Here is a 26,380-nt window from a genome sequence, read left to right as displayed (position 1 = left end):
ATAAGAAACTCAAATGCCGGGATAGTCCAGCAAGACCTCTGCAAAGATAAAAGGGGATAACAGGGGAAGAAAAGGTGAGGAGGATAAATAGTGATACTGCAAAGAAAGAAGTGTCAAAAGCGGAACGACAGTGCACCGATAGAGTAACGAGGAGGGGAAAGAAGCTTGATCGCTGCGAAGCCGAGTCAAGAATTAAACCACAGGGTCAAGATGACCCAATGATTTTACACCGTGGCATGTCCTTAGGAAATTGGAGCTTGAGGTTGACCACCCATTTGACCTTGAGCAAAAGCTATTCTGTTGGAGTCACTGCCGTGTTGCCCACGGCGCTGACCTTGGCCACGACCGCCACGATAAGAGCCTCGTCCTCGATTGTTGTTGTAGTATTGTCCGTTGTTCGGGTGGTTGCTTTGGCGACGGGGCTGACGGTCTCCGTTGCCCATGTTTACAGATCCAGCCCCAGTTTGAGGCGGGGGGTTGGAGATTGGGCGAGGAATGTTCTCAGGGGAGTCGTACACGTAGAGCTTCTTGTCGATGTTCTGAGGGATAGGCTGGATTTCTGTGCCTAATTCTTGTTCGATCTTGTACAGATTGAACCGATCTTCCCAGTTAATGAGGTTGATAGCAAGACCCAAGTGTCCGAAACGGCCCGAGCGACCAATACGGTGGAGGTAGGTTTCAGCATTCTTGGGGAAGTCAAAGTTGATGACAACATTGACCGCCTGAATATCGATACCGCGAGTCAACAAGTCGGAGCAAACCAAATTGCGACACACGCCATTTCTGAAATCATGGAACACTCGGTTACGGTGCTGCTGAAGCATTCGAGCATGGGAGTAAAAGCATGAGTAACCAAGCTCAGTAATTTTCTTCGCAAGCAACTCAACCCGGTTGGTCGAGTTACAGAAGATGATTGACTGGTTGATCTGGAGTTTGGAGAAAAGGGTGTTCAGGCAATGAACCTTTTGCTTCTCCTCAACGAATGCGTAGTACTGAGTGATACCGCGCAGAGTGAGTTCGTCCATGAGATTGATCTCGTATGGGTTGCGCATGTGCTTGTCCTGTGGGAAATTAGTGGTTGAACCAATAAAAGATATGTGTCATGGAAAATTACCTTGAATGATTTGACAATGAGGGGGAAAGTGGCACTGAAGAGCATGGCCTGACGGTCTTTCGGGTGGAACGACAAGAGTTGCTCAATGACGGGGGTGAACTCGGGAGACAGCAATTTGTCGGCCTCATCCATCACAAAGGTCGGGCATTCGGACAAGTCGGCAACGCCTTTGCTGGCCAAGTCGAGTACTCGTCCGGGAGTTCCCACAAGAATGTGAACAGCATCATTCAACCGGATAATGTCATCCATCAAGCCAGTTCCACCGGTAGTGACCATGACGTTGATGCCCAGATGCTTTCCAAGGGTCTTGCAGACCTGTGATGTCTGAAGAGCGAGCTCTCGTGTGGGGACCAGGATCAAGGCTTGGGTCTTAGTGCTTTTAGGATTGATGCGCTCAAGAGTGGGGATGACAAAAGCAGCGGTCTTTCCAGTACCGTTCTTGGCTCGGGCCAGAATGTCTCTTCCCGTGAGGGCAACCGGTATCGTCTCTTCTTGGATGGGAGAGGGCTTTTCAAATCCAGCCTCAAAGATTCCCATCATAAGCTCGCGCTTGATATAAAAATCTTCAAATTCGAGGCCTTTTGTGGCGGTAACATCCTTTTTTTCCCCAGTTAGTTTCATCTTTACCCCCGTGAAAATCACCGGTGACGAACCTCGGTTTGTGGTCGGGCATCTTTCGGGGGAAGATTCAGTGTGTCTTGTAGCCTCTGCTCGGTAGGAGCTTCTCTAAGCGGGCCATATTATTAGTGTTTGCTTTGAAATGGACAAAACATGACCGACTTACCCTAGCTTGGTATTGCCGAGTTGTGCAGCAAGTGCGTCGGTCATTGTGATAAGGGTATGAGGGAGGGGTAGGAGTTTTTCAGGAGGATGAAATTTCAATCAAGTCAATAAATCGGGGTTTCAAGACCGAGGAAAGCGTGCAGATCTTGCGAGAGTTGACCGTATTGCAAGAGTGTAATAGGCAGTCAAGCGTGGTGCTTGAATGATGGAGGGTGATCAAAGGTGTGGTCGGAGGTAGGGAGGGAGAAGTAGTCAATGACGGAAATTAGTGATGTTTCCGGACGTGCTTTGAGGCCGATTGCGACTGAAAAAAAGTCGTGTTGTAAGTGGACAGTAGATCGAATGGTCAATCAACGAAGCCTTTTGTGTGAAGCTGAGGGGCTTCTAGTTATCGCAGTGAAGGGGGATCACAGATAGAAGGGTGGATAGAAGAGACCTGGTGAATTCGCAATAAGGTCTAGGGCTAGAGGTTTAGATGGTGATGGCGGGGAGCGAGGAGACTCAGGATGAAGTCGAACGAAGCTAAAACGGTCCCGCCGGTTCTTGAAGATCACGTGAAACGACCCTCACTAGCACCATCTGTTCACATAAATTGAATCCAAGCTTAAAAGCTTGTTACTTTGGGAGTCTTATTTATAAAGCTTCTCGATTCCTAATGCAGGGATGCATGTAACAGCGTATCATATAATATGCAATGTTTATTAGTAGAAGAGAACGTCGACTAATATTCAACCCTCCACGTGACTACATAGCAAAGGAACAAGAGAGAAACGAGGCAGATGCCTATATGGGTTAAAAATCAGAAGATCATATGGCATTACTTTAGTCAAGGGTATTTCGCTGCAAAAAAACCAGGAATTCAAAGGGAGAGCTGCAACAGAACCTGGAAGACTAGCGCCGGAATGATAAAGTAGTCTGGCCACGCTCTGGCTCTGCCAACTCTTTCACCCTAACATCAGGAGAGATGGTGATATCGGTTTTCGTGCCAGGCGTGATTAAAATGAACTGTCGCCCGATAGAGCGTCTGGCGGCAATCATCTGCGTAGAGGATTAGCGTGTTGTCTCTATCCGGGAGATTGTGGACTCACAAGCATGTCAATGGCCATTTTTCGGTTGATATGGTCCATGTACACATCGCTGTTGATGACATTAATAAGAAAGCCCAAGAAATATATGGGTTTGAACGTACAATTCATCCAGGCAACGGATAGGGGAACCCATGGCTTCCCAGAGAGCCAACAAAAGACACACTTGCGAAAACGACTTTTCACCCCCGGAGAGCGTCTTTGCACCCCGTCCAGTGCTGTCATCTTTGGTAATGTCGGGCTCAACCTGGAGAAGGGGTGGGGTTGGTCAATTTCACAGTCTGGACCTCGGGAGGTGATATTCTTACTTGCAGATCCAACCGTTTCTCACTATGATCAGCCAGAAGCCGACCACGGAAGCTTCGCTCACTGAGTAAGTAGGTGAATTGAGCTTTGGCTCGAGACGAAATGTGGGACCGGAAGATTTCCCACCGCTTCTTACGGTTACCAAGAGTGTTTTTGAAGATCTGTAACAAGATGTTAGGGCAAGACCAAATTCCAGAACCGTGAAAAGGACAATAGATGATACCTGAGCCAAAGTCGAGAGTTCCTGGACCTGTTTCGTAGCTCGTAAATAAGCTGCCTCGGTTCTCCCTGCTTCAGCAGCAATCTCTTCCCGAGAAGCCCCCAGCCTAGAATTTTGATAGTTAGACCAGATCACCACAAAACAAGAGGCACATGGAGAAAATACATACTCCGAACTGTAGCGCTCCAGGTCTCGGATTAACCGGTCAAGCTTTCGATCAAGGCTCTCCGCGGTTTCCCCTTCGTCCACAGAAACTCGAGATGAGACCAAGCTTGCCTTCTCATTGTATTCGACAATGCGCGCTGCTACTTGCTCTCTTTTGCCGTGAATAGTCGCCCTCTCTTGCTTGTCCTTTTCAATGTTTGCAATGGCGGCGTTCTTATCACTGAGAACTTTGCTTTTCTTTGAGTTGACAAGCGTGTGCTCGCTTTCCGCAACTCGCAATTTTTGTTGAAGGGTTCCAAGCTCAGAATCCTTGGAGGACAATTCCCGCCTGATTTCCTTCAGTGTCTGCATAATGGCCGCCATGGCTGTCTCGCTGTCTTTGTATGAACCTTCATTTAGTTGCTTCTCATCTTCCGCTTCCTTGAGAGCCGAATAAAGTGCATCGATGCGTCCGTCTTCCGCATTTTCTTTATCAAGGGCGCCCCTGAGTTCTTCAACATGGTCTTCCTTGCGTTGCATGGAAATTTGAAGTTCTTTCTCTCTCCTCCCATGCCTCAGATATGCCTGTTTGCAGGCTTCGGCACGCGAGCGAGCGGAAACCATTTCTTGTTCGAGGTCGTTCAGCTGGCGCTTAAGGTCACTAACAACATCACGTTGTACACTAAAAATAAGAAAAAGAAAGCTGGTCAGTGGCAAGATCTCCTCAAACGTCAAGGCCCTGTGGTTATAGGCTCGTACCTGATTTGTAAAGCCAGGTCTGATTTCATGCGCGGGTGAGCACTGTACATCGACACTGGAGCTTGACTTGGTTCACCGGCTCGACTGTATGACAGATGGATCCCGCGGCGTCTATCTCTCGCATCAATGCAGTAGCATCGTTTCACGTTCCTTGGGCGTGCACCATCGAAGAGTACGGATGATGCTTCTTCTAGCGTTTCTATTAACAACATTTGTTCAATGCCGTGGTTGATGATCAGTTGTTTCCGAACTAATTGGTTGTCAATCTAAGTAACAGTCAGCAGTGATACCTATCCTCGGTTGTACAATCTCAGCTTACCTGGAGGATTCTCAAAGCAGTGTCAAATTGAGGATCTGGTTCATGCGCCGAGGTATCCAAATGGCCGCCAGTGCCAATGAATATCGGAGAGTTACTATCATGGGTGATATTAGCCATTTAGCCCTCGCAAAATATTTCTGCGATATACAGATATACTTACCAGCCTACTCGCCGCATGATACTAGACAGAATGTTCATGTCTCTTTTTGAAGTCACGATGAAACTGCCAAGTGTACCACCGAACGAACTCTCCAGGATGGAGGACCACTTTGGCTGTAGCAAGGTGACGTAGTGACCGATTGGACCGACAGGTCGAGATTCGAAGGATTGTTCTTGCTGAATGGCCTTGAGCAAGGTTGACATCTTGGGATGATATCCGGACTGCCTTGCTCCACCTTCTCGAGTGAGTGTTTGCAAGCGGTTCTCTGCTTGATCAAGTTCCAGTCTTTTCTCCTTAATGGGTCCTTGAGTTGCTTCAAATTCCTTTCGGGACGTTTCGACCTCTTCCCGTAGACGGTTTACACCCGAACGATGCTCGTTGTATTCTTTTTGAGCAGCAGCGGCGTCATTTGCAGCCTGTTCACATGCCTCTTGTTTTCGGGCATAACCCCCGCCGCTTGCATCGGCGAGACGCTGATTCTCTTCGTAAACTTTTTGCTGTGTTTCCTGGATTCTAGTCTCTGCTGATCTCAGGTATTCCCTGATCTGACGCTGTTCGGCCTGGAGAGAGGGTTAGAAAGTACTCAAACCGGGGGAAGGTTCAGATCTTACCTGTAGATCATGTCGTCTATTCATCTCCGCGTCCAATTTTTCCTTGATCTTTTCCTTTTCGGTTGTAGCTTCTTCCAATGCCGCAGCAGCTCGCCAAGAATGTTCAGCAGCGGTTTCACGCTCTGTCTCGACTGCTTGGAAGGCATCATCAAACCTAGCGAGTTCGGACTCCGCGTTGATAATCAGTTCATCCGCCTTCGCAATTTCTTCGGTCAGTGAGGCTTGCATCTGAGGCTTGTTAGACAGCAGAGCTGGAAATGAGGGGAAATGGCACCGACTCGTTCTTGCTCCTCAACCTGAGCCCAGACCATTTGGCTTCGGAAGTTCCTAATACGAGCTCTCAGGGAATCGTGCTGGTCAGAGATCTGTAGCTTTTTCTTCGCTGCGTCTTTGCGGGTTTCAAGCACATGGATGTCCTGTGCCGTAGTTCTGAGTTTCTCCTCAATCTGGTCGACAGATTCCTCGATCAAACGATAATCCTGGTCCAGTTGTTCGAGCTGCACACCTTTAACAAAAAACTTGTATTTCTCAGCCGGGCTTGAGGTGCTGAGGAATTGGCGAGCCATGTCCTGAGAGAGCACGTTCATAGGATTGTCGATCTGCAAGGAGAAATAGTCTGTGATGGCGTCCAACTCGGCTTTTTTGGTGGAAATTATGCGCCCATTCTCTGCCTTGATCTTGAATCCACTGGAACCACTTCTAGAAAAGTGACGTTCGACGATGATAGATTTTCCATAATCATCCGACATGTAGGCGCCATCGCCTTGGTTCTTGATACGAACAATGATTGTGCCGTTCTCTTTGCCTTCTTTGATGAAGTTTTTGAGGCTTTGCCCTCGATTTGTGGCAGAAGCTTTGCCACCAAGACACAAAGTAATGGCAGTAAGAATAGCACTCTTGCCGCTGCCATTCTTTCCCACGATGAAATTGATCAGAGGGCCCAATTCCACGTTGAAGTGGTCATGGCACATGAAGTTGTAACATTCGACGCGCTCCAAGATTCCATGTTCAGCAGGCACGTTGGCCTCATCGATAAGGTGGGCATATTTGTCTTGAATTATTTGTGTCTGGCGGAGTTCTAGCTCGTCCTCATCATCGAGAAGCGCGTCGTCGTTGACGGAGAGATATGAATCTCGGAGGGTCTCATCGTCTTCGGGGTCTGGCGGGTCAGATGTTCGTGGCCGTTTTCTCTGTTAATGATGTTAATATCTTATCATCAATTTTAGCTCGAAAATCATACCGTGTGAGGAGAATTCATGGTAGATTGATCGGATGCATCGTCGGAGTCGGCAGACGTCTGCAGGCGCTTGAGGGATGGCATTTGAAAAACTGAGAATGTCGACAGATTCAGCAGCTAGCGCATGGTCAAAAAGTCAACGTCAGTCGGGTTGGCTGTAGACACAAAGAGGTACTGATAGTCGCGTCGCGCAATTCGCGTCAAATGTGGTCCTTACTAAGCAAATTGATAGGCGGGGGACCTCGCAGAGGGGCCCGACAAGTGCGATAAGAGTGAAATATCAAATTTACTCTAATTAGGTGTAAAGTACACCTGGACAAGATGATAATTTATACTATTGGGAAGGTTTAGACCACTTCCAGTGTTATTTCATTATTCTGTGGGTGATCACCAAGTCCGAGCATATATCTTATCATTATGGTCAGCCGAGACAGCTGAATGTGTACTGTATGTCGATGAAGAACTGGAGTAGTGATCTATGCCGAGGTAGGCTCTTCCGCAACGTAGTGCAGATATGCTCCCAACAGCTTGGTTCCCTCAATGTAGTTTCTCTTGTCAAGTTTTTCGTTGACAGAGTGAGCGGCATCAGTCGAGCTTCCCATAGGGAGAAGCAAGACATTCTTGCCTGTGGCTTGCTCAAAGGTCAAGGTGACAGGAATGCTATCAACGGTTAGAGACAATGTCAAAATTTGATAGTAGGAGAATCTTACCTTCCACCCTCGCGAGTCATATCAGGCTCAACGCCAAAGACCTGCTGGACAGCCTTGCCAGCGGCAGAGAAGTTCCAGTGCTTCGGGCTGGCGACCCACCACTTACCATCGTGCTGCAGCCACACATCCAAGGTGTTCTTGCTGTTCAGCTTGGCAAACTCGGCCTTGACATGATCAAAGACGAGCTTGTTCACGTCGGCACTCTCCATGTTTGGAACAGTGCGAATGGAAAATTTACCAATGACCTTGGCGGGAATGACCGTCTTGGCACCTGGGGCAGAGTAAGCACCTTCGATGCCGTGAATAGACAGAGAGGGGTATCTCCATCTGGCCATGAGAGTGCGCTCCTTGGTCGGGTGGATGCCAGTCTCACTGCCCAGTGACTCGTGGAGGTTATCCATAGTGTAGCTGATGTTTCCATATAGGGTCTTCTCATCCTCGGAAAGAGGAGCCACAAGGTCCATGAGACCCGGAATCAGGATGTTGCCTTGAGCATCAACAAGCTTAGACAGAACGTTGACCAGATCGGTCATGGGCTCGTGGGCAGAGCCGCCAAAGACACCACTGTGCAGGTCCTGCGCGGGACCCGACACGCTGACAGAGTAGTAGTTGCAGCCTCGCAGACCGTAGGTCAAGCAGGGCTTCTCAGTACCGAGCCAGTAGTTATCAGAAATGCAAACAGCATCCGCGTCCTTGAAGAACTTCTTGCTCTCGGCTTGGATGAAGTCATCTAGGCCCTCGGATCCGTACTCCTCCATACCTTCAAAGCAGCAGAGCAAGTTGACAGGAAAGTCGATGCCAGCCTTCCGGTGGGCATCAATCACGTTGAGCCATCCAAGAACGGGGCCCTTGTCATCTGTGGCACCACGGCCGTACATCCGATCTTTCTCGTCGATGGTCAAATCGAACGGCTCAGTGGCCCAGCCATCTTCCTTGAGCGCCGGCTGCACATCGTAATGCCCGTAGACCAGAATGGTGCGCTTGTTCTTATCGTTACCATATCTCGCAATCACCACTGGGGGAAGCTCGAGGTGCTCCTTGCCGGGCTGCTTGCCCAATGGACGCTGGTGGACCTCGGCTCCGAGAGCTTCAAGCTCATCGGCAAGAAATTGGGCCATCTTTTGCGAAGAGCATATCAGAATACGGTACTATCTTTGGGGGATTCAGCCCTACTTACCCGGAAGACATCCTTTCGGTTCTCATCTTGCGCGGAGACCGATGGGATAGCAACTGCCTTTCGCAGACCTTGACAAGAATCAGCTCATTGGGGACCTTTCAAGAATTGGCAGGTGACGGGTCAAGGTAACGTACGATCGATGAAGGAGTTAGACGAGTCGTCCACCCTGAAGAAACGTCAGTGTTTGAAGAGGTGGGCTAGAGAGCTTGACTTACTGCTTGAAAAAAGGCTCCAACTGCGGCGCCATTTTGGAATCACTGATGTACCCGTAGTAGAAGCGACGAGAGGAAAGGCTAACAGAGGGAGAGAAGCGAGAGAAAAGCCCGATTTTTGCGAATGGAACGCGACGGAGGGGAAAGAGGGGCATGTCCGTCTTTGCCCTGAGGTAACCGGGGAGAGTCCAATGTCTAGAGTGACTTCTTATCACGTAATTTTTTTCACCCTATCACAGTCTGGGCGATTCAAAGGAGCTACTTCTGACAGTTCCACTTTGTCCAAGCGAAGAGGTGGTATATTTATGTTTCTGATTTAGATATCTTTTATGCTATTATTTGACTGAAATCTGGTTATATCCATGGGGGACGGTATGAGGCATAATAAAATGGTATGAAATACAACGATGCTACATAGCATATGTAGCTCGAATAGTAGAATACATAGGGTTTCTTTACAAAGTCCAGGGTCCCCATTCCTGTCTGTCTATGGGACCCGACATCTCTCAAGACTTACAGCCAGTGGGTCGTGCATATAGAAAGTTGTCACTGCCGCTGGCACACTATGCATCTCGTCCCCAGGCCTCCCGCCTCAACTGTCGGTCCTCCCGGGCCATGCGACGCTTAGGACCCCATCGCGATTGCACGGCCTCCAAAATCCGGGCTTGGATCTCCCTCTTCTCTGGACTAGCCTGGCAGACCATGGCAATGAAAACGGGCGAGCATTCAAACCGTTTAGCAAGCTTGTTTCGGCTCCAAGTCATGGGGTCATTCAACCGGAGATTGCGGATTTCTTCAATATCTGAAGGGGTGAGGTGATATTTCCTCTCTGGCATGGATTTGTAGACGCTAGGGAGATCTTCAGCGTTGGTTGTCACGGTAGTAGGGTTCGACGATCTGCGAACATCATCGGCAGGCAGAAACTTGGATGGCGTGTGATAGACGGATGGAGCGCTTGATGGCGGGTTATGGATAATGTGATCACGACCCTGGTGAGACGGGTCGAAGGAGGCATCGGGTTTCACACGTAGACGTTGCTTTGTTCGCCGGTATGAAGATTGGTTCCGTCGGAATACTAGCGCCAGCGAATCGGACAAGGAGGGTAGAAGAAATGGAAGCGTGAGGAACGGCCGCTTCGTTGCGGCAATGGAGGTCGCCATGGTCCCAAACAAGAGCCAATTGGTCAGGAACTAGATGAGAGAGACAATAATTAGTTAAGCACACAAGTGTACAATGGATATTCAAGATATTGACATACGAGGTGAGAAGGAGGGCGAGCTGGGGGTAGATGGACCAGGTGGACGTGTTGGCATCTCAAGTCCAAGCCCGAACTTTTTTCCCCTGGTCTCGTGACCCCCCTTGACCTGGACAATACCACAAAAATACAGCGTATTCAAATTACTCAATACGAACATACGTCAATGTATTCCCGACTGTTGGGGAATTGATCACCTGGTCTACATCCCAGATGTCATCTTCTATTTTATAGTCTCACTAACTCTAACCTACACCACACTTTCTTGGTCATGGAGGTTTGACGGTCATTATCGCCATGTCGGACTCTACGGACTCTACGGACTTGCGCCAGTTCTCGCAATACCCTCAGTCAGATCAGAATGTGTCGGACTCAAGGAGTGGACGGGCCTCCAAGCCTGCCGCTTTAACCTGGAGCCAAATGAAGGACAAACAACCCGACCTGGGGTCTACCACGTCCGGGACGAGTAAGGACATAGGGGGCTGCATATCGCCTGTGAGCTCATCTGAAGTCCTGCGAACACCAAACCAAGACACGAGATTCATAAGGCACCCTTCCTCTCCTGAAAGCTCGTCACAACTACCACCCCGCTTGCATTCTCCCGCCTCTCAGATATTTGAACGAAGCGTACAGGAAGATATAGTATCAGCACAAGCATCACCATCGATACCCGCGCATATTCGCACAGAGAACTATATCCCTCCTGTCCTTGAAGCTTCCTCGGCTGCCATCACAGATGACCACCTTGATCCAGACTCGGTCGAGATCGTGACCCATAGCCTCCACCAGCCCGCTGGTGTCCCATCTGCAGAGCAATCAATGTCGTCCTCATCCATCGATGCCCATCATCTCTCTGATATGGAAGATATCTCCTCAAGCTATGGAGCACTAGACACTGCCGATGTGCGTCGGTTGAGCTTTATCTCCTTTGCAGATGTTGTCAATGCCGAGCATGCAGAAACAAACGAAATCCATACCAGTGTTCCAATCCGCGAGCGAGGTATTAATCGATCACCGTCCCCATTGCGGTCTCCCTCTTCTTCGCATGGATTCGGTACTTCCCCGCCAACAAGCATTGCGACCTCTTTTACAGGGCTTGACATGCCCCCTACTCGGTTGCCTACTGTCAATTCTACCCAGAGCCCGGTCTCTTCCAGTTTTGGTGGTGATCTCAATGTTGAGACGATGCGACAGGCCTTGAGAAGAACCGGCAGTGGTGATCTGGGTGGCGTGACAAGCCAGGCCGTGAGTACTATAGGGATCGATGATGTCTCGGACCGCACGTTCTAGCGCATCGATCTCTCGTACATATTCACTCTTTTTCCACCTTGTGATCTTTGGCGTTTGATTGGGCAGTTAAGGACGATGGAGCTGGAGCAGCATCTTGAATGGGATGCAATTTCAAGGACTCGTAGGATCTCAATTTTTCTTCCTGGGAATTCGTATATTGAAATGATAATGCTGTCTATTTTTCTACGTATCATATTAAATAACTCAACTTACGGACCTCAGGACCTTTAAAGACTGCATATCCTCATTGATTGACACCGACGGCTCCTGTTGGGGGTGGGACTTTCCCATGGTGCATGGAACAACCGGAGAATGAATAATCTCATTCTTGTTGTTCTAATAGTTGGAAAGTAAGACACGCGATATTACTTGTCTTTTTTCACTTTCGGACATTTTGCACTGCATCTAGAGCCCGCTGTACCCTAGCGCGTAGATCTGGCACCTCCTCTAGCCCGACACTTACTCTCACCAAATCAGGATCCACGTTGAAAGATCTTGCCTATTTGCATGTTAGAAATCATTGGCAGGCATTTGAGGCGGTACATACCCAGTCCAATTCACCGTAATGAGCAAGCAGAACATATGGAGAGCTGGAAAATTAGCAAGGTTCTTTCAAGGAGGCTCAAGTCCACTCACCTCAATGTGAAATTGGTACCAAGGCTGGGACCCTTCAACACCTCCAAAGTATCAAAGAAAGCAATTGCCTCATCCGTTGTGTGAAATGTGACAGAGAATAGTCCCCCATAGCCACCGTTGGGGTTGCGGAGGCCGTCGTAAAAGGGTTTTGTGGGACTGTATTTGGGGTAATACACATTTTTCACTATAATTTGGTCAGGATAACTGTTAACATAATATCGGTTACGACATGGCGTACCTAACGGAGATTCCTTCAGCATAGCCGTGATATTCTCAGAGGTGGAATTGATCTTGTCGATACGGGATATAAAGTCACGACTATTTCTCTCGAGGAAGACGGCATCTTCTGCCCAGTAGATGTCTTCAAAGTCCCGGTCATAACTTTTCTTTAGGGCTGCATAGTACTGCCCATGGGGATTGAGCACTGCACTTCCTCCCATCACATTGCTGTCTCCGCTAAAGATCTTTGTCAAACTGCTGACGACAATGTCTGCAAGGTGGAGAACATTGATATTGATGAAGTTGCTGATAGTTTCGTCAACCACCACGGCGAAATTGTACTGGTCTGCCAGCGCACGGATGCGTTTCAAGTCTGGTGTTTTGAGAAGAGGATTGCCTGGTGCCTCAGTGAAAAGGCCGAGGAAACGTTCACCGGCCTTCAGTCGAGATTCCAGATCGTCCAGGTCTTCTGAGGAGCCGTGGCCATAGAAAACGCAGCCTGGTCCCCACTTTTGGAGGATCTTTAATGTATCCGTGTAAGGAAAACCGAAGCAGATTGACGGCAATTCGCCTCGAGTGGCCAGCAAGGTCTGGTGAGCGTTGAAAATGGCGCTCATGCCTGAAGGATAGAGGAGGACGTCGTCCTCGGAGATGCCGGCGACACGCCCTTCTGATGAAGCGGTCTCTAGAGCTTCGGGTAGCTCGACATCGGCCGTCAAGACACCTGCGATGCGTTTGCGAACAGCTAGCTTGGCCTGGTTGGCGAGAGAGGTGCTGAGGTTTCGACCAAACCGCTCCTCGATGAACTGAGCGTAGTCCCGACCATCTTCGTTTCCCCTGGGGGGCGAGTCACCAATAGAGCCTTTTCTCGCTCCATTCTTGGCTTGGTATCTTCGGGGACCCTTGCAAGGACGTTGCGAAATCAACTCTGCCGTCGCAGAGCCCTTGTCTTCCACCAAGAATCCATCCTCAAGGGCACCAAGGCAGAACTCGCCCCGTCGGCTCGAAATACCATTTCCAGAGTGTTGCCATACCTGCTTGGCGATGGAGGCGTATTCATTTGGATATATGACACACGACAAGGTAGACGTCACCGCAGTGGATCCAGCTTCGGTGTGCGGGGATGGGACGAAATTAACAATGCGGACTTTGTGCGCCTGTTCAGCAGGGATTTTGCCGAGCAAAAAGGAATGGCAAATACGCGCTGTCTTAATTGACGCAAAGAGGGTCGCAGTCTCAAGGTTCAGATCACCGACACGACGGACGATTTCCTGGGCGAGCTTTTGAATAATAGGGTGAACGAAGAACCTGGGATAGCCACATTTCATCTTGGTCATGACCCAATCTTCTCCTTCTTCGTAGCCGACGTTTGTTCTCCATGTTGGTAGTGATACACTGACGGCCTGGTAAATATGAGTTAGACCTGAAGTAGAAACAATTCAAGGGCCCATGGAGGGGTCTATCGCGGGGTTCGAAACATACATGGTCAGTGTTAGGAGGCACAGTTCCTCCCAAAGCTTGTAACATTTTCGAAGTTCAATCAAGCTTTTCAAGAAAATCTGGATATGTAAAAAATAAGGAGAGAAAAGGCAATGGAGAGATTGACTCAAAATGTACTCAGCTGCGACTTCGGCGATGCGTACCTAATGAGTCAGCACTGACGATACCAATACCAGATTACCGTACCCGTTATCTTAAAAAAAAAAATCATTCGACAGTTTACAAACTGCTTAGTTTCTACTCAGCCCTCCTACAAGATGTCGGCACACACAGTCAAACGACGGAAGCTTAGCTCTTCCCCAGAGAATGCCGCTTCTTCGTCTCACGCCAATTCCTCGACCGACGCGAAACGGACGTCGCCGAAAGTGACTGACAAAACGGATCAACCCAAACGACAGGCAACCCGAGGGAAAGATGAGCGCTCTGCAGAGCTTGCAATGGCCAGCGGCTTCTACAAATCCAGCTTCTTCAAACTGCAGATGGATGAGCTGCTCACGGGATTGAGACCCAACTACACTAAGCAAGTCTCCAAGCTCCAAGAAACCCTTCACCAGATCAAAACCACCATTGAAAACATACCCGAGAAAGCTGCGCAATCCGTGACCGATGCCGAGAAGGAGCTGCGTGCCTCTGGCGTATTGATTCCATGGCCCGAGCCGCGGCCGAACAAGGACGTCAAATATACCATGTCGTATGCGAAGCCAGCCAACATCAACGTGGTGGGTAGTTTCGCTTTGAAGACTGGCGCCCGCACTTTGGAATCGCGCCCCGTTGATTTGGCTTTGACCATGCCAAGCTCACTCTTCCAAGACAAGGACTATGTCAATTTCCGATACTTCCATAAGAGGGCCTACTACATTGCGTCCGTGGCTGCTGGTATCCAAGAGACTGTGGCGGCTCTTGGGTTTGATGTCAAATTTGCTCCTCAGGACGGAGACAGCCTTCGTCCCCTTCTCTTGTTGGAACCACGTCAAGCTGAATCGGCTCAAAAATCCATCCGAATCCTGCTCGCAATCGATCCTACGTTATTCCCAATCATGCGAACACTCCCAATGAAGAGCAACATCCGACAGGGTTCTTCTGCTAACAGCTCTGAACCTGGCGAGCCGACTTCGTTCTACAATGCTAGCCTCCGTTCAGATGCCACTGTCTCTCTCTATCACAAGTCTCTCTACTCGGCTTCAAAGAAGTGCGACTCTTTCAGTGATGCATGCATTCTTGGTCGCACTTGGCTGCAGCAACGAGGCTTCCATGCTCCTTTCCAGAATGGAGGTTTTGGAGGCTTTGAATGGACGGCGCTTTTGTCTCTGTTGTTTGAAGCAGGTGGTCCCTCCGGACAACCGGTCCTCTTGCCTTCATATAGTTGCTACCAAATTTTTAAAGCCACCATTCAATTTTTGGCTGGCAGAGACTTGACTACTCCTCTGTTCTTTGGCCAAGAGGTCCTAGTACCTTCTGGGGTCCCGGTTATTTTCGATGGCCGCAGAGGCTTGAACATTCTTTACAAGATGACTCCTTGGTCTTATGCGACACTACGCCATGAGGCCGCCACAACCTTGAAAATGCTCAACGAGAGCCGAGAAGACAACTTTGACAAAGTCTTTATCCTCAAGGTCGATGAACCGGCTCTAAGGTTTGACCGCTTAATCTCGTTCCCTAAGTCGTTCAACGGGGACACTCTCCGAGCTCTCCAGGAACAGACAGCTCTGTGGCAGGTCCTTTCTAGGGCTCTAGGGGACAGGGTCAAACTTGTTTCCCTCACGAGCCACTCCATTGATTCGTGGCCAGTTAAATCCAAGCCCAACAAAAGATCGAGCCAGGGCGTGTCTGTGGGACTTTTGCTTAATGCTGAAAATGTCGGACGTATCGTTGACCACGGTCCGCCCGCAGAGGAGAAAGAGGAGTCAGCCTCATTCCGATCCTTCTGGGGTGAAAAATCAGAGCTACGTCGATTCAGAGACGGCAGTATCTTGGAGAGTCTTGTGTGGTCTGATCAATCAGAAGAGTCTATCATCTACCAGATTCTGGAGTATATCCTCCAACGGCATTTCAAAATTACAACAGAGGATTTCGGGTTCATGGGCGATGAATATGATCAGCAACTCAAGAAGTCCGGTGATGATATTTTGGCATACTCTAGCCCTGCTTTCCAGTCAATCAATGACGCATTCAAGGACCTGGAGAGATATATTCGTGACATGGAGGAAGTGCCATTGACCGTTCGTCATCTGGCTCCCGCCAGTCCCCTCCTTCGATACACTGCATTGAGACCGAACGGAGCCGCCGACATTGTTCTTCAGTTTGAAAGCTCTTCTCGCTGGCCAGACGATTTTGCGGCAATCCAAATGACCAAGGTTGCATTCCTCCTTAAGATTGGTGACTCTTTGGAATCCTCCGGCGCTGCTTCTTCCTGTCATGTTGGCTTGGAGAACGAATCGAGCAAGGTGGTTAATAATGCGTACCTGGATATTCCTCACACTTCGGGAGTCTTGTTTCGCTTGAGGATACACCATGACCGAGAGCAGATATTACTTGAGCGCAACCTCAAGGATCGGACTCTCAGCCCCCGGGAACGGGAAGAGGCTGCTTATGCCCTGTTCGCTTACAAGAAGTCGTTTGTTCAAACCCCACGTTTGACCCAGGCACTGCGAAGTCTATGTACCCGCTTCCCTCTGCTGTCGCCTACCATCCGTCTCACCAAACAGTGGTTCAATTCTCACTTGTTCAATGCCCAGATCAGCGAAGAGTTGATTGAGTTGCTGACGATTCGGACATTTACTCAGCCTAACCCCTGGGAGTGCCCCTCAAGCGTCATGACTGGATTTTTGAGGACTCTCCACTCTCTGTCCCGGTGGGATTGGCAACAGGAACCGTTCGTCGTTGACCTGGGAGGAGAGCTAAGCCCAGAAGTGACCGAAAACATTCGCACTCGTTTCACTGCGTGGCGTAACATCGACCCTGCAATGAACAGCCTGGCGCTGTTTGTTGCTTCAGACGTCGACCCCGAAGGTGTGACATGGACACAATATGAGATGCCCTCTAAGGTTGTGGCTGCTCGGATGTCCAGCCTGGCCAAGGCTGCTGTGAATCTTCTGCGAACTCAACCCCATGATATGGAGGTCTCTGATCTGTTTGATACCTCTCTTGCTCCCTACGATTTCGTGATTCATCTCCGCCCAAAGCTGTTTGGTGACCGTTCTTCAGTGGCCAAGTTCAAGAACTTGGCGGAACCCCGCTCTGGAATGATGGCAACCGTGAAGTCATTCGTTCGAGATGTGCAGGCCTGTTACAGCCAAAGCATCCTTCTTTTCCACGGAGATGAGCGCTGTGCTGTCATTGCTGGAATTTGGAACCCCCAAACTTTGAAGCCGCGAAATTGGCACTTGAAAACGGCATTCTCAACAGCCCCAGCAGTGGACTCGAATACTCAGGTTTTGATTAATCAACCTGCCATTTTGAACGAAATTGCTCGGTTGGGTCATGGTCTCATTGAAAACATTGAGATTCATGGCACTGCAGAGGAATAGACTTGTTATTTAATTAAAATTGACAATATTTGCATATATATATTACCTTGATCTGTCTATCTGTAGCATTCTGAGTAGTTTTAATCGACCACGAAGCCTAAGATATGTCTGTTCGGCTGGCTCCTATGTACTTGTATGCTGCGGCCTGAGGTGTCAATAATTGATAACCTATCTACCCTCACGATGTTGTCTTCTTTCACCTCTCACTTCCTAATGGCGTCTATAGCTCGGAGTCGAGGCATCCATGCTTCATTGCAGCCTTGGAGTAACTCTAATTTTCATTATCAAGTCCGATCTCAATTGCAGCCCGTCTGTGTGCGGCCCAGTCAACTCTTCTCAACCTCGGCTTCAAGTCAACAATCTCGTCGACCCTCCCCATCATCACCTTCCTCCTCCGTCTCATCTACCACTATAGTCACAGCGCCTTCTAAAAATGAGGTCAATGCTCCTAGCAGCACCTTTCCCGCCGAAATCGTCACCCCTGCTCCCATCTCTCCATCCGCTGGACTTCCGGACAAGCTGAAACGCTTTGTTGAAATCGGCCGCACATACCTCACCTTCTACAAGACAGGCTTGAAGAATGTGTACCGGAACTACCGCATCTCAATTCCCCTCCGGAAAGAGCTGGGTCTCTCAGTATATCTTCCCGTGTCTCCTCCACGGACAGTCTCACACAACAACGCCAATGCCCCTTCAATAAGAAAAGAATCACGACTAGGACGGGCGCAATTCCAGCTTGTCTGCCGCTCAGCTCGTGATGTCCGGCGCATGATCCCCTTCACAATGATCTTGATTGTCTGCGGGGAATTCACGCCGCTGATTGTCCCAATCTTCGGGTCCGCCATTACTCCAGCTACATGCCGAGTCCCCTCGCAGGTAGAGAAGGAACGCGATAGCGCAACCAAGAGAAAAATCGCTGCGCTGGACGTTCATGTGACTGCCTCCAAGGACAACTCTTTGAACCTGCTTCGATCTAGTAGTGATGAGCAATTGCATCTTCTCGCTAAGCAATTTGCCGACCCAGCTTGGGCGGCGAGCGCTGACCCTGCCTCTGTGCTGCGTGCCGCTGCTGTTTTTGGTCTGGTCAAGCGTCATGACCGAGCTGCCGGGACACTTCTGGCTGGTATGATCTATCGACCCCGGCTCGCGCGGCATGTTGAGTACCTGGCCATTGATGACGGGATGATTCGTGCTGGCGGCGGCGTTCGAGCTATGAATGCCGCCGAGGTTCGGATCGCGGTTGAAGAGCGTGGTGGAGTTGATGTCTCGGCCAGGGCCAAAGACCGCAGCCAGGCGGAGAATGTCGAAAGGCGCTGGCTGGAGCAGTGGCTGGCTATTCGTGGAGGCAGCCCAAAGTCCAAGAAGCAGTAGCTCTGGGGCTGCGGACCTTGAGGACTCCCTCTGTCTGTACAGTATAATTGCTTCTAGAGGATCCTTTGTATTAATTTCAACCATTTTAAATCTCAACATAATATGTTGGGAAATCGTGCTGCTATCAAGGTCTACCAAGAGTTCCACATAGAGCATGATTATCTGAATTGATCGGCATTGGAATTTCGAGACGTGGAGTGGCTGATTGTTTAAGTAAATTCCGTAATATCAAATTGGCAACATTTGCTGACATTCAGAGAAATCAACAAGACATGATGCATATGAAAACAATATAACACCAACTTGGCTTGAAAGACAACACTTGTGGCAATTTCAACCAAGTCAATGGGGGTATCAAGAAACCAGCTCTCCAAAAAAAAAAAAAAGGGGGATTCATGTTACGAAACTAAAGCCAGAACTTAGACAGACACTGGTTTATAAGTTTCAAGCACCCGCAACTGCCGACGCAGAAGCTCCAGCCTGCGCCTGCGCCTGACCACGGACTTGCTTGGCCCACCGCAGACCACAACTGTTGCAAAGATCACGATTTCCACTAGGACCGCGGCGCCACTCTGGAGTAGCCTTGGTCCTGCACATGGCGCACGCCTTTTCTACGGAGGCAGCGCTCTGCTTGCGCTTGCGCTTCTTGCGTCGGGCCAGCAGACGTTGCAGTTCATCTGCCAGAGTGCGGTTCTGCTTCTCCAGTTCGCGCAGCTCGATTTGCCAGCTTGATCCGCGGGTGGGGTTGAGTTCTGTGAAGAAGGTTGCTGGGTCGGCAGAGGATGAGATGCTGCGGTTCCCAGTTGGCAGACCGTTGAGTCCAATGAGGTTTGAGAGGTCGGGCATTCGTTGACCAAGAGCTCCGTATTGGCGGGGCGGTAGAGGGTCATCAACGGTGAGGGTCGTGTTTCGTGCGGTGCCGGGGATCGCAGCAAGGTTTTCGTCCCCGGCGGCTGTTATAGCGGTGGAGGATGGAGGGAAAGATCGAGCAAACCGAATCTGAGCGACAAGGAAGGACGGTTTGACTCCTTTCCTGGCATCACCAGTGTATATAGTAGTATGTGCCGAGAGGACGTGTCCTTTCTTGTGCCGCATCTGGTGCCTGAAAGACGGGAAATCCTCGGTGTCCTTGTTGCTGCCCGCGACGGCGGTCATGCCCGCCCCCTGGCCACGAGACGCCGCATCCAGGACTTGTGTGATTGTGGCAGGACCACCCCACTCGGGCTCCATGATCTCCTGTAAGCCCTTTCCAATAAAATCATCGGGCGAACGGCCGAGGACCGGCTTCACTTTAGTAGTGATGAACAGAATGACACCGGACAGAGAAATCTTGGCCCAGATATCGTTTTCAGCCAGCGCGGCAGACGAGCCCAGTCGGGCAATTTGATCCAGTGCGTAGACCGGTCGAGGACGGCCGGTCAGGACAAGATGTCTTCGGCCATGACTCCGGTCAATGTGCCATGCACCATGACTCTCGAACCACATGTATCCCCGGTACTTTTGTCTGATACGATATACCACACTCACTGGAGCAGGTGTCGTGCTCGCCCTCAAGTCACGCATCACGGGACCAATATCGCTAGGATGGCAGATCGTAGACAAGGTCTTGCCAACCAGCTCGACCGGGTCATACTCGAGAATCTTTTGGCAAGACGGCGATAAATACAGGAATTCACCGTTGAACGAAACCACGTGGATCACATCATCGGTATTCTCAACCAAAATGCGATCCAAGTAGTGACGGCTGACTTCATTGCCAGATGCACTCACTGCATTGAGAATGGCAGTCACTTCATCATGACCAAATTGCGCCACGAGGTCTGGCCTAGTTGTGTACGCGTCTGGCGGCGGGACCACATACTGAGGCAGTTGATCCCGTTGATAGTTAATGCTATAAGTGCCATCTGCGTAGCCGTCAGTAGAGGCACTCTCCATGAAGCAATTCAGGCATACCAGGGTTTCTCCTCGTAACGGCATCGGGCTTTTCAACCAGGTCGACCTGGAACCCGACGTAAAACCGATACTCCTCCGAGTCCCACTGGATAGGGATCATCGTGATGAGATTCATAAACGGCTGTCCGCCCTTGCGATAGTTAATTATACTTGCTTGGATCTCACTGCGATCATCAATGGTCGACCGCAGCCGGTAGACCGTCTGTCCATCAACAAAGGTCCGCTTCGCACCAGGGGAGATCTTGCCATCAGGCCCTTGAAGGAATCGACAGTTCCGACCAATAATCTCCTCCTTGTTATAGCCTGTTAATCGTTCAAAGGCCTCTGAGACATATATAATGGGCTGATCTTCGCGTAAGATATCACACATCACAAAGGCACAGGATAGATCGACTGCACCAATGTTGATTCTAGGATTCGGGCGCATTGCCACACGACCCTGGATCGGTTTAGTAAATATCGTTATCACGACGCATTTACAAAACGTACCAAAGCACCCAGTACATCAAATCCACTACTCGAGTAAATACCGGTATGCTCGGTCTTGCCAATATCGGGCTTTTCCAGCCCCGACGCGATAACACCTGGAGGCGCAGTCTCCGCGTCAGTCATACCCTGTGCCAGAGCCAACGGCTCGAGTACCGGGCGCACAACTCACCTTTAGCGGGGACGGGTTTCTTGGGCTGGATCGCGACCGGTTGTGAGGCACGGTACGGGCTTGCAGGCTGCAGCCGGCGCTCCTGGGGTGGGGGCCGATGAGGACGCGGCTGCATCTGCAACTGCGACCGGTCACTCATCTGGCCTGAAAAATCCGAGTCGTCAAAATTGGCCGTGGCATCGGTGCTTGTATCGTGGGGTTCCTTGTGTGCTAGCGGGGCCGGCTGCGGGTGCGGCTGTGGAAGCTGAGAATGGGTCTGGGGGTAGTAGGAGACCGGCATTGATTGTGGGAAGGACTGGTAGGCGGGCTGGAACTGTGGCTGTTCCAACTGCGTGAGGCCCATGGAGGTTGCCGGGTAGGTTGTCGGGATACTGTAGGCATAGGCGCTGTTGGGATCCAGGTTTGTGGGCATTGAGACCGGGTTAGGCATCGAGTCGTAGGCGAGCATGACATTAGACATGCGTCCTTCCAGATCCTGGGGTGGCCGTTCGAAGCTCTGCACGGGTAGATTGACGTCCTGGGGTAACATGGCGCTAAAGGCATAATTGCCGACATGGGTGGGAAAGGCCATGTAGGAAGGATCGTGCAGGGGCTGTGAACCCCCGGAGTCCTGAGATTCATCAGGACCGTAGTCAAGGTTGAAGTTCATAGAGTTGGCCATAAAGTCCGTGGGGTTGAATGCAACGCCCGGACTGAGTTCCAGAGCCCCGGGTTAGCTAGGGACCTCCACTGTTGGTGTTTGGGCGTTTGGTCTTTGGTCTCAGTCCCTGTGGTCTCTGTGGTCCCTGTGGTCTCTGTGGTCCCTGTGGTCTCTGAGGTCTCTATATCTTCGAGGTCTTGGTGGTCAGTAGTTGTAGCCCTCTCTGAGAGAAGGCAAAAGGGTGTCTCTCCTCTTCTCAAAAGTACCCTGTCACTTTGTGTGGACCCCGGAGAAGTACTGAGCGCCAATAAGCAACCAACAAACCCAGAGATGAGATTTGTTGTGGATTCGAGAACTCAACAAAAGGCATAAGTTAATGTTTCTGTATATCTGTGTTCAGCTCTCTGGGTTGAGTTGAGTTGTGTCTGTGTCTAGAGGAAGGAAAAGGTGGGAAAGTGTCAAGAGGCAAAATCGCAGTTGATCTATCACAAATGCTAACTAAACTGTCGACACAAATATCTCCAGCAGTCAAAAGATCGTAGTGATACAAGATCAGACGCTATTGAGTGAAACCTGAAGCAGCTACTTCAGGTATATTTCATGCATAAGGGCTCTCTTATCTTAGCTAGCCCCTTTTCCTCTCTTCTCTTACCTTCTTCCTCTCTTCTCTCCTTGTTTTGATCTCCAATGTCCCCCCACGGTTCCCCATAGCGTGGCCATGGACAAGATCTCAATCACCATCTGTGGAGATGGCGGATGCGGTACGTTGCAGCAACCTTCTTCTTCTCCCGGGAATATCCCGATACCGTGATTCGGTGCCGCCTCTCCGGGTCTGGTGCGCGATCGAGATCTGATCAGATCGGGATTCAGGCAAATCGTCCATCACCCTGCGGCTGGTCCACAGTCAATGGATTCATGAGTGAGTCTCACTGCCCCTGCAGGAAGCAATCTCTGATAGCTCATCTTTAGATATGACCCAACAATTGGTATGGCAGCCCCCCGATGCAGCGAGTTCACGTCTGATCGATTGCAGAGGACTCGTACTCCGTTACCCGCAATGTCGATGGTCTCCCCTACTTCCTCTCTATCACTGATACAGCGGGCCAGGAGGAATACCGCGGCCTATGGACGGCCTCTACGCTGAAATCCGATGCCTTCCTCCTGGTCTACGATATCACCAATCCCTCAAGTCTCGAAACGCTGGACCATTTCATGGACATGATCAATATGGAGGCGGAGCAGCGCGTGGAGGACAACGAGCGATTGCGCAAAGAACTCGGGCCCCAGGCTGCAGGGACACAAATCGGCATGCCACCGCCGGTCAAGATTCTCGCCGGCAACAAATGCGATCTGAAAGATGATCGCGCGGTGACCTCACGCGACGGGCTCGAGTATGCGCGCAAACACGGATGCGGATTCATGGAGACCAGCGCGCGCGAAATGGTTAACATCGAAGAGACATTTTCCCGTAGGCGCATCATGACAGTCAACAAGAAAAAGGCTAACGGTGGTAGACCTGGTCCGTCGCGTTGTCGAAGCCCGTCGAGTTCATTGCCAACAAGATACACCACGTCCTCCCCAATGTGCAGAACCGGTGCACACGACAGCCTTACCGCCGACCAGTGTAGATGCCACGGTCGAGGGTCGAACCCGAAGTCGCGTCTGGCGATTCATCAAACGTCGGAAGACAACGGAACCATACGAACAGGTCCGGGAACAGAATGCAATGACTAGGACAGAAAAACAAACAAGAAAGCATTGTCTCTGTTGCTTCCGTTAGGATCATTGTCTGTATATCTATCTGTATATCCCTGTATATTAGCAGTCCTGAGAGTTCAAGGTACCATGTACATAAATCGTCTCCCTGGGAACATCGACATGTTGTACATGGAAGTATATCGAGAGCAACCCGAGCCCACCTTTGGCGCGAATGGACTCGGAACGTGTCTCCGGGGGGACCAGGGACATTTAGTTCTCCACGGATCGAATGGCCCGAGACCATATGGCAACGACCAGGCACTATTTTGACCAGAGCCAATGAGGGTATCCGCTGCATATTTCCGGATTCATGCATTGCCTGAAGTGGTAAGGCCTTCCGCCAAGCTTTGTGGACAATGAAGTAATGCATCGCGCAGAATTCGAAGCCGGAATGTGAGCCGAGAGAGAACAAGTAGTAACCCTGGTCTAGGCTTGATGATGCAACATTAAACATGACCAAGATTCTGTACGAGCAGATCCGGGGGATTAAGATCAGGTTAGAGTGGTTAACGTCATGGACTCGAGTGGCGCATGATTACTCAGATTATGCTTCATTGGTAATCAGGTGATGAATCACGATTTCGGTTTACGAGTACTTAGTACTTAGGTTGTTACCTCGATAGCTGCTTATTACTCAGGTGGTGTAAGAGCTTTGAAATTCCTTACATTTCTACCCCACGGAAGATATCCCTCGGCAAGGTCTTGCCGAGTCGCCGTGCATAGAATAATACACGTTATTATGCAGTTGACGCTAAACATTAGACCTATAGACATATTATGTTCGCTCGGGACATTCACGTATACTTTCTAAATAACGTTCTATACTTTCTATAATAACCACTAATTGTCCCAATGATCGTATTCCGGAAGTGTAGTCCATTCGGAAGTACGTCAGAAAGACTCCGAAGGCCGAACAGGAAGCTCCGTCTCCGTTGACTAGCGAACTCTGACCAAAAGCCGAGTCTTCCAGACTTCTCCACTTCGAGTAATCGTGAAAGAAAAAATGATTTAAAAAAATGATTAAAAAAAAACCAGGAAAAAATGAGTGGAGTACACGTTATGATTCGATCCGATCTTATGCTTCTACATGTACAGTACAATAATCCATGACTCTTGTAATCAAAATTAGTTGTAAATCCGCAGCACTCCCCCCCCTCTTTTCCAAGTCCTTATATATGCACTGCTCCCCTTTTCTGACCCAAAGATCATCTGCTTCCGTCTACTCTATAACTTAATTATCTTCAAGAGTCTGGTTTCCATCCTCGACATTATTATATCATTGACCGTGATTGACGTCGATCAGTCCTGGTACTCGCCGGATCTGGAAGTATAGCTTGAAAGCTCAAAACCACCCGCCCCCCAAAACCCGGGTCATTATATCTTTGTCCTCGACATCTTTCCCTATATACATTATGGCAGCGCGCCAATCAACACCAGCCTCGGAGCATTCGCATTCCGACGGTGGAATTCGCAAAAGAGTATGCAAGGCCTGCGATCGGTGTCGTCTGAAGAAATCCAAGGTATGTAGCACATAGAAGACGAGCAATCGTCCATACACTGACCCGGACAGTGTGACGGATCTAGCCCTTGCTCGCGATGCCGAGCTGATAACGCTATCTGCGTCTTTGGGGAACGAAAGAAGGCGCATGATAAGGTGTACCCCAAGGGGTGAGCTGATACAAGCTATATACTTTCGTTCAAATCAATACTAACTACGATCTCCTCTAGATATGTTGAAATGCTCGAGCAGCAACAAGCCTGGCTAGTCAACGGTCTCCAGGAACTATATCGACGCAATCTCGAAGGCGAAGGCTGGCCTGGCGAGCAGCTGAAGCTCGAACCCAACGGCCACCCACTTACACACGACCTGCTGATGCGTCTCGGCGCCCTCGATGGCAGCAAAGGCGAGCGTTTTGAAGAGCACCCCGAAGCCCTGCAGCAGGATCTATGGCGCACCAACACAGGCATGCAGCGACAAGAATCATCCGACGGAGGCTCTGATAGTCCACAGTCCCCCGCCCGCTCGCGCTTCTCATCCGATGCCTTCTCGCAGCACACCATGCCGCCAACACCGCCCACATATAGCCCATCGGCACGCGCACCCATCAAGACTGAGCCGCAGATGCCCAACACTCCACAGTTTGCGCAGCCGATGCCTATGGGGGTTGTCAATCCCTTGGCTCTGCAAGATCAACAGTGGCCTGGCAATGGGTTCAACCCGTTCGATGATATGGACCTGATGCCCGCCGATTACTCTCATCTGCCTTTCGACGACCAGCAGCTGTCTTCACCCATATTCAACCGCCAGGTGCCTATGAACTGCATGTCACAAGGGTCATATCTAGATTCCAAGAACGACTACGATGATTTCAATCAGTTCTTGAATCCGAACCCTACGGAAATAACCTCTCTCTGAGGGATCTGAGGTTCTCGACTTTAATGCCGTATGACGACGCATGTATACCGTACATGTTTCATTCTCTCTTCTCTCTGGGGCTATTACCCCCCCGGTTTCAGGCGCAATTGGGTCTATGTACAGTGAATGGGTTTGGGGGCGTTTCAAAAAGGCGGGGGGCGTCATACCCTACATGTTTTAATTCCAATCTAATGAAGTTCTGTCGCACCGTCTCATCTTTTTTTTTTCTAGAAGCAATTCAGGGACCGGAGTTGGGTGCCGAGCCTATACTACATGCTCCACAATCCGCCCTGTCTCCTCATCGATTAGTGTTGACTAAT

General features: G+C 50.1%; 11 protein-coding genes across 11 annotated transcripts; 5 read left to right on the top strand and 6 right to left on the bottom strand.

Moving 5' to 3' along the window:
* Positions 1-242: 242 nt before the first annotated feature.
* On the bottom strand, positions 243-1,942 carry dhh1 (DExD/H-box ATP-dependent RNA helicase DHH1; the record flags this gene model as incomplete). The annotated part of the gene is made up of 4 exons (XM_022630487.1): positions 243-1,061; positions 1,115-1,711; positions 1,768-1,840; positions 1,899-1,942. The coding sequence occupies 4 exons, from the start codon at positions 1,940-1,942 to the stop codon at positions 243-245; spliced, it is 1,533 nt and encodes a 510-aa protein (XP_022489783.1).
* An 846-nt stretch (positions 1,943-2,788) lies between these two features.
* PENARI_c006G04339 (DNA repair protein SMC6) lies at positions 2,789-6,822 on the bottom strand (the record flags this gene model as incomplete). Its single annotated transcript, XM_022630292.1, has 12 exons — positions 2,789-2,935; positions 2,986-3,034; positions 3,087-3,229; positions 3,291-3,449; positions 3,512-3,614; positions 3,678-4,334; positions 4,412-4,677; positions 4,731-4,824; positions 4,891-5,450; positions 5,502-5,729; positions 5,780-6,691; positions 6,742-6,822. The coding sequence occupies 12 exons, from the start codon at positions 6,820-6,822 to the stop codon at positions 2,789-2,791; spliced, it is 3,399 nt and encodes a 1,132-aa protein (XP_022489509.1).
* Positions 6,823-7,214: 392 nt separating this feature from the next.
* PENARI_c006G09791 (M20 family dipeptidase) lies at positions 7,215-8,872 on the bottom strand (the record flags this gene model as incomplete). Its single annotated transcript, XM_022630559.1, has 5 exons — positions 7,215-7,398; positions 7,449-8,566; positions 8,626-8,693; positions 8,760-8,791; positions 8,841-8,872. 5 exons carry the CDS (start codon positions 8,870-8,872, stop codon positions 7,215-7,217), a joined length of 1,434 nt encoding a protein of 477 aa, XP_022489770.1.
* Positions 8,873-9,400: 528 nt separating this feature from the next.
* Positions 9,401-9,997, bottom strand: PENARI_c006G05751 (mitochondrial 54S ribosomal protein mL58; the record flags this gene model as incomplete). The annotated part of the gene is made up of 1 exon (XM_022630353.1): positions 9,401-9,997. One exon carries the CDS (start codon positions 9,995-9,997, stop codon positions 9,401-9,403), a length of 597 nt encoding a protein of 198 aa, XP_022489875.1.
* Positions 9,998-10,389: 392 nt separating this feature from the next.
* Positions 10,390-11,382, top strand: PENARI_c006G08952 (uncharacterized protein; the record flags this gene model as incomplete). Its single annotated transcript, XM_022630511.1, has 1 exon — positions 10,390-11,382. The coding sequence occupies one exon, from the start codon at positions 10,390-10,392 to the stop codon at positions 11,380-11,382; it is 993 nt and encodes a 330-aa protein (XP_022489902.1).
* A 379-nt stretch (positions 11,383-11,761) lies between these two features.
* On the bottom strand, positions 11,762-13,764 carry PENARI_c006G11149 (cystathionine gamma-synthase; the record flags this gene model as incomplete). Its single annotated transcript, XM_022630614.1, has 5 exons — positions 11,762-11,881; positions 11,930-11,972; positions 12,019-12,202; positions 12,257-13,640; positions 13,720-13,764. 5 exons carry the CDS (start codon positions 13,762-13,764, stop codon positions 11,762-11,764), a joined length of 1,776 nt encoding a protein of 591 aa, XP_022489603.1.
* Positions 13,765-13,994: 230 nt separating this feature from the next.
* On the top strand, positions 13,995-17,264 carry PENARI_c006G02003 (rRNA-processing protein UTP22; the record flags this gene model as incomplete). Its single annotated transcript, XM_022630179.1, has 1 exon — positions 13,995-17,264. The coding sequence occupies one exon, from the start codon at positions 13,995-13,997 to the stop codon at positions 17,262-17,264; it is 3,270 nt and encodes a 1,089-aa protein (XP_022489581.1).
* A 183-nt stretch (positions 17,265-17,447) lies between these two features.
* Positions 17,448-18,635, top strand: PENARI_c006G11786 (uncharacterized protein; the record flags this gene model as incomplete). Its single annotated transcript, XM_022630649.1, has 1 exon — positions 17,448-18,635. One exon carries the CDS (start codon positions 17,448-17,450, stop codon positions 18,633-18,635), a length of 1,188 nt encoding a protein of 395 aa, XP_022490051.1.
* A 444-nt stretch (positions 18,636-19,079) lies between these two features.
* Positions 19,080-21,907, bottom strand: lreA (uncharacterized protein; the record flags this gene model as incomplete). Its single annotated transcript, XM_022630660.1, has 4 exons — positions 19,080-20,539; positions 20,589-21,027; positions 21,078-21,172; positions 21,247-21,907. 4 exons carry the CDS (start codon positions 21,905-21,907, stop codon positions 19,080-19,082), a joined length of 2,655 nt encoding a protein of 884 aa, XP_022489862.1.
* A 697-nt stretch (positions 21,908-22,604) lies between these two features.
* On the top strand, positions 22,605-23,514 carry PENARI_c006G00003 (putative RAS small monomeric GTPase; the record flags this gene model as incomplete). The annotated part of the gene is made up of 3 exons (XM_022630092.1): positions 22,605-22,647; positions 22,920-23,329; positions 23,401-23,514. The coding sequence occupies 3 exons, from the start codon at positions 22,605-22,607 to the stop codon at positions 23,512-23,514; spliced, it is 567 nt and encodes a 188-aa protein (XP_022489944.1).
* A 1,542-nt stretch (positions 23,515-25,056) lies between these two features.
* On the top strand, positions 25,057-26,060 carry PENARI_c006G10747 (Zn(II)2Cys6 transcription factor domain-containing protein; the record flags this gene model as incomplete). The annotated part of the gene is made up of 3 exons (XM_022630596.1): positions 25,057-25,164; positions 25,215-25,312; positions 25,373-26,060. The coding sequence occupies 3 exons, from the start codon at positions 25,057-25,059 to the stop codon at positions 26,058-26,060; spliced, it is 894 nt and encodes a 297-aa protein (XP_022489861.1).
* Positions 26,061-26,380: the final 320 nt, after the last annotated feature.

Source organism: Penicillium arizonense, assembly GCF_001773325.1.
Source record: "Penicillium arizonense strain CBS 141311 chromosome Unknown PENARI_contig006, whole genome shotgun sequence".
Taxonomy (NCBI): Eukaryota; Fungi; Ascomycota; class Eurotiomycetes; order Eurotiales; family Aspergillaceae; genus Penicillium; species Penicillium arizonense.
This window is presented reverse-complemented; position numbering and strand designations above follow the sequence as displayed.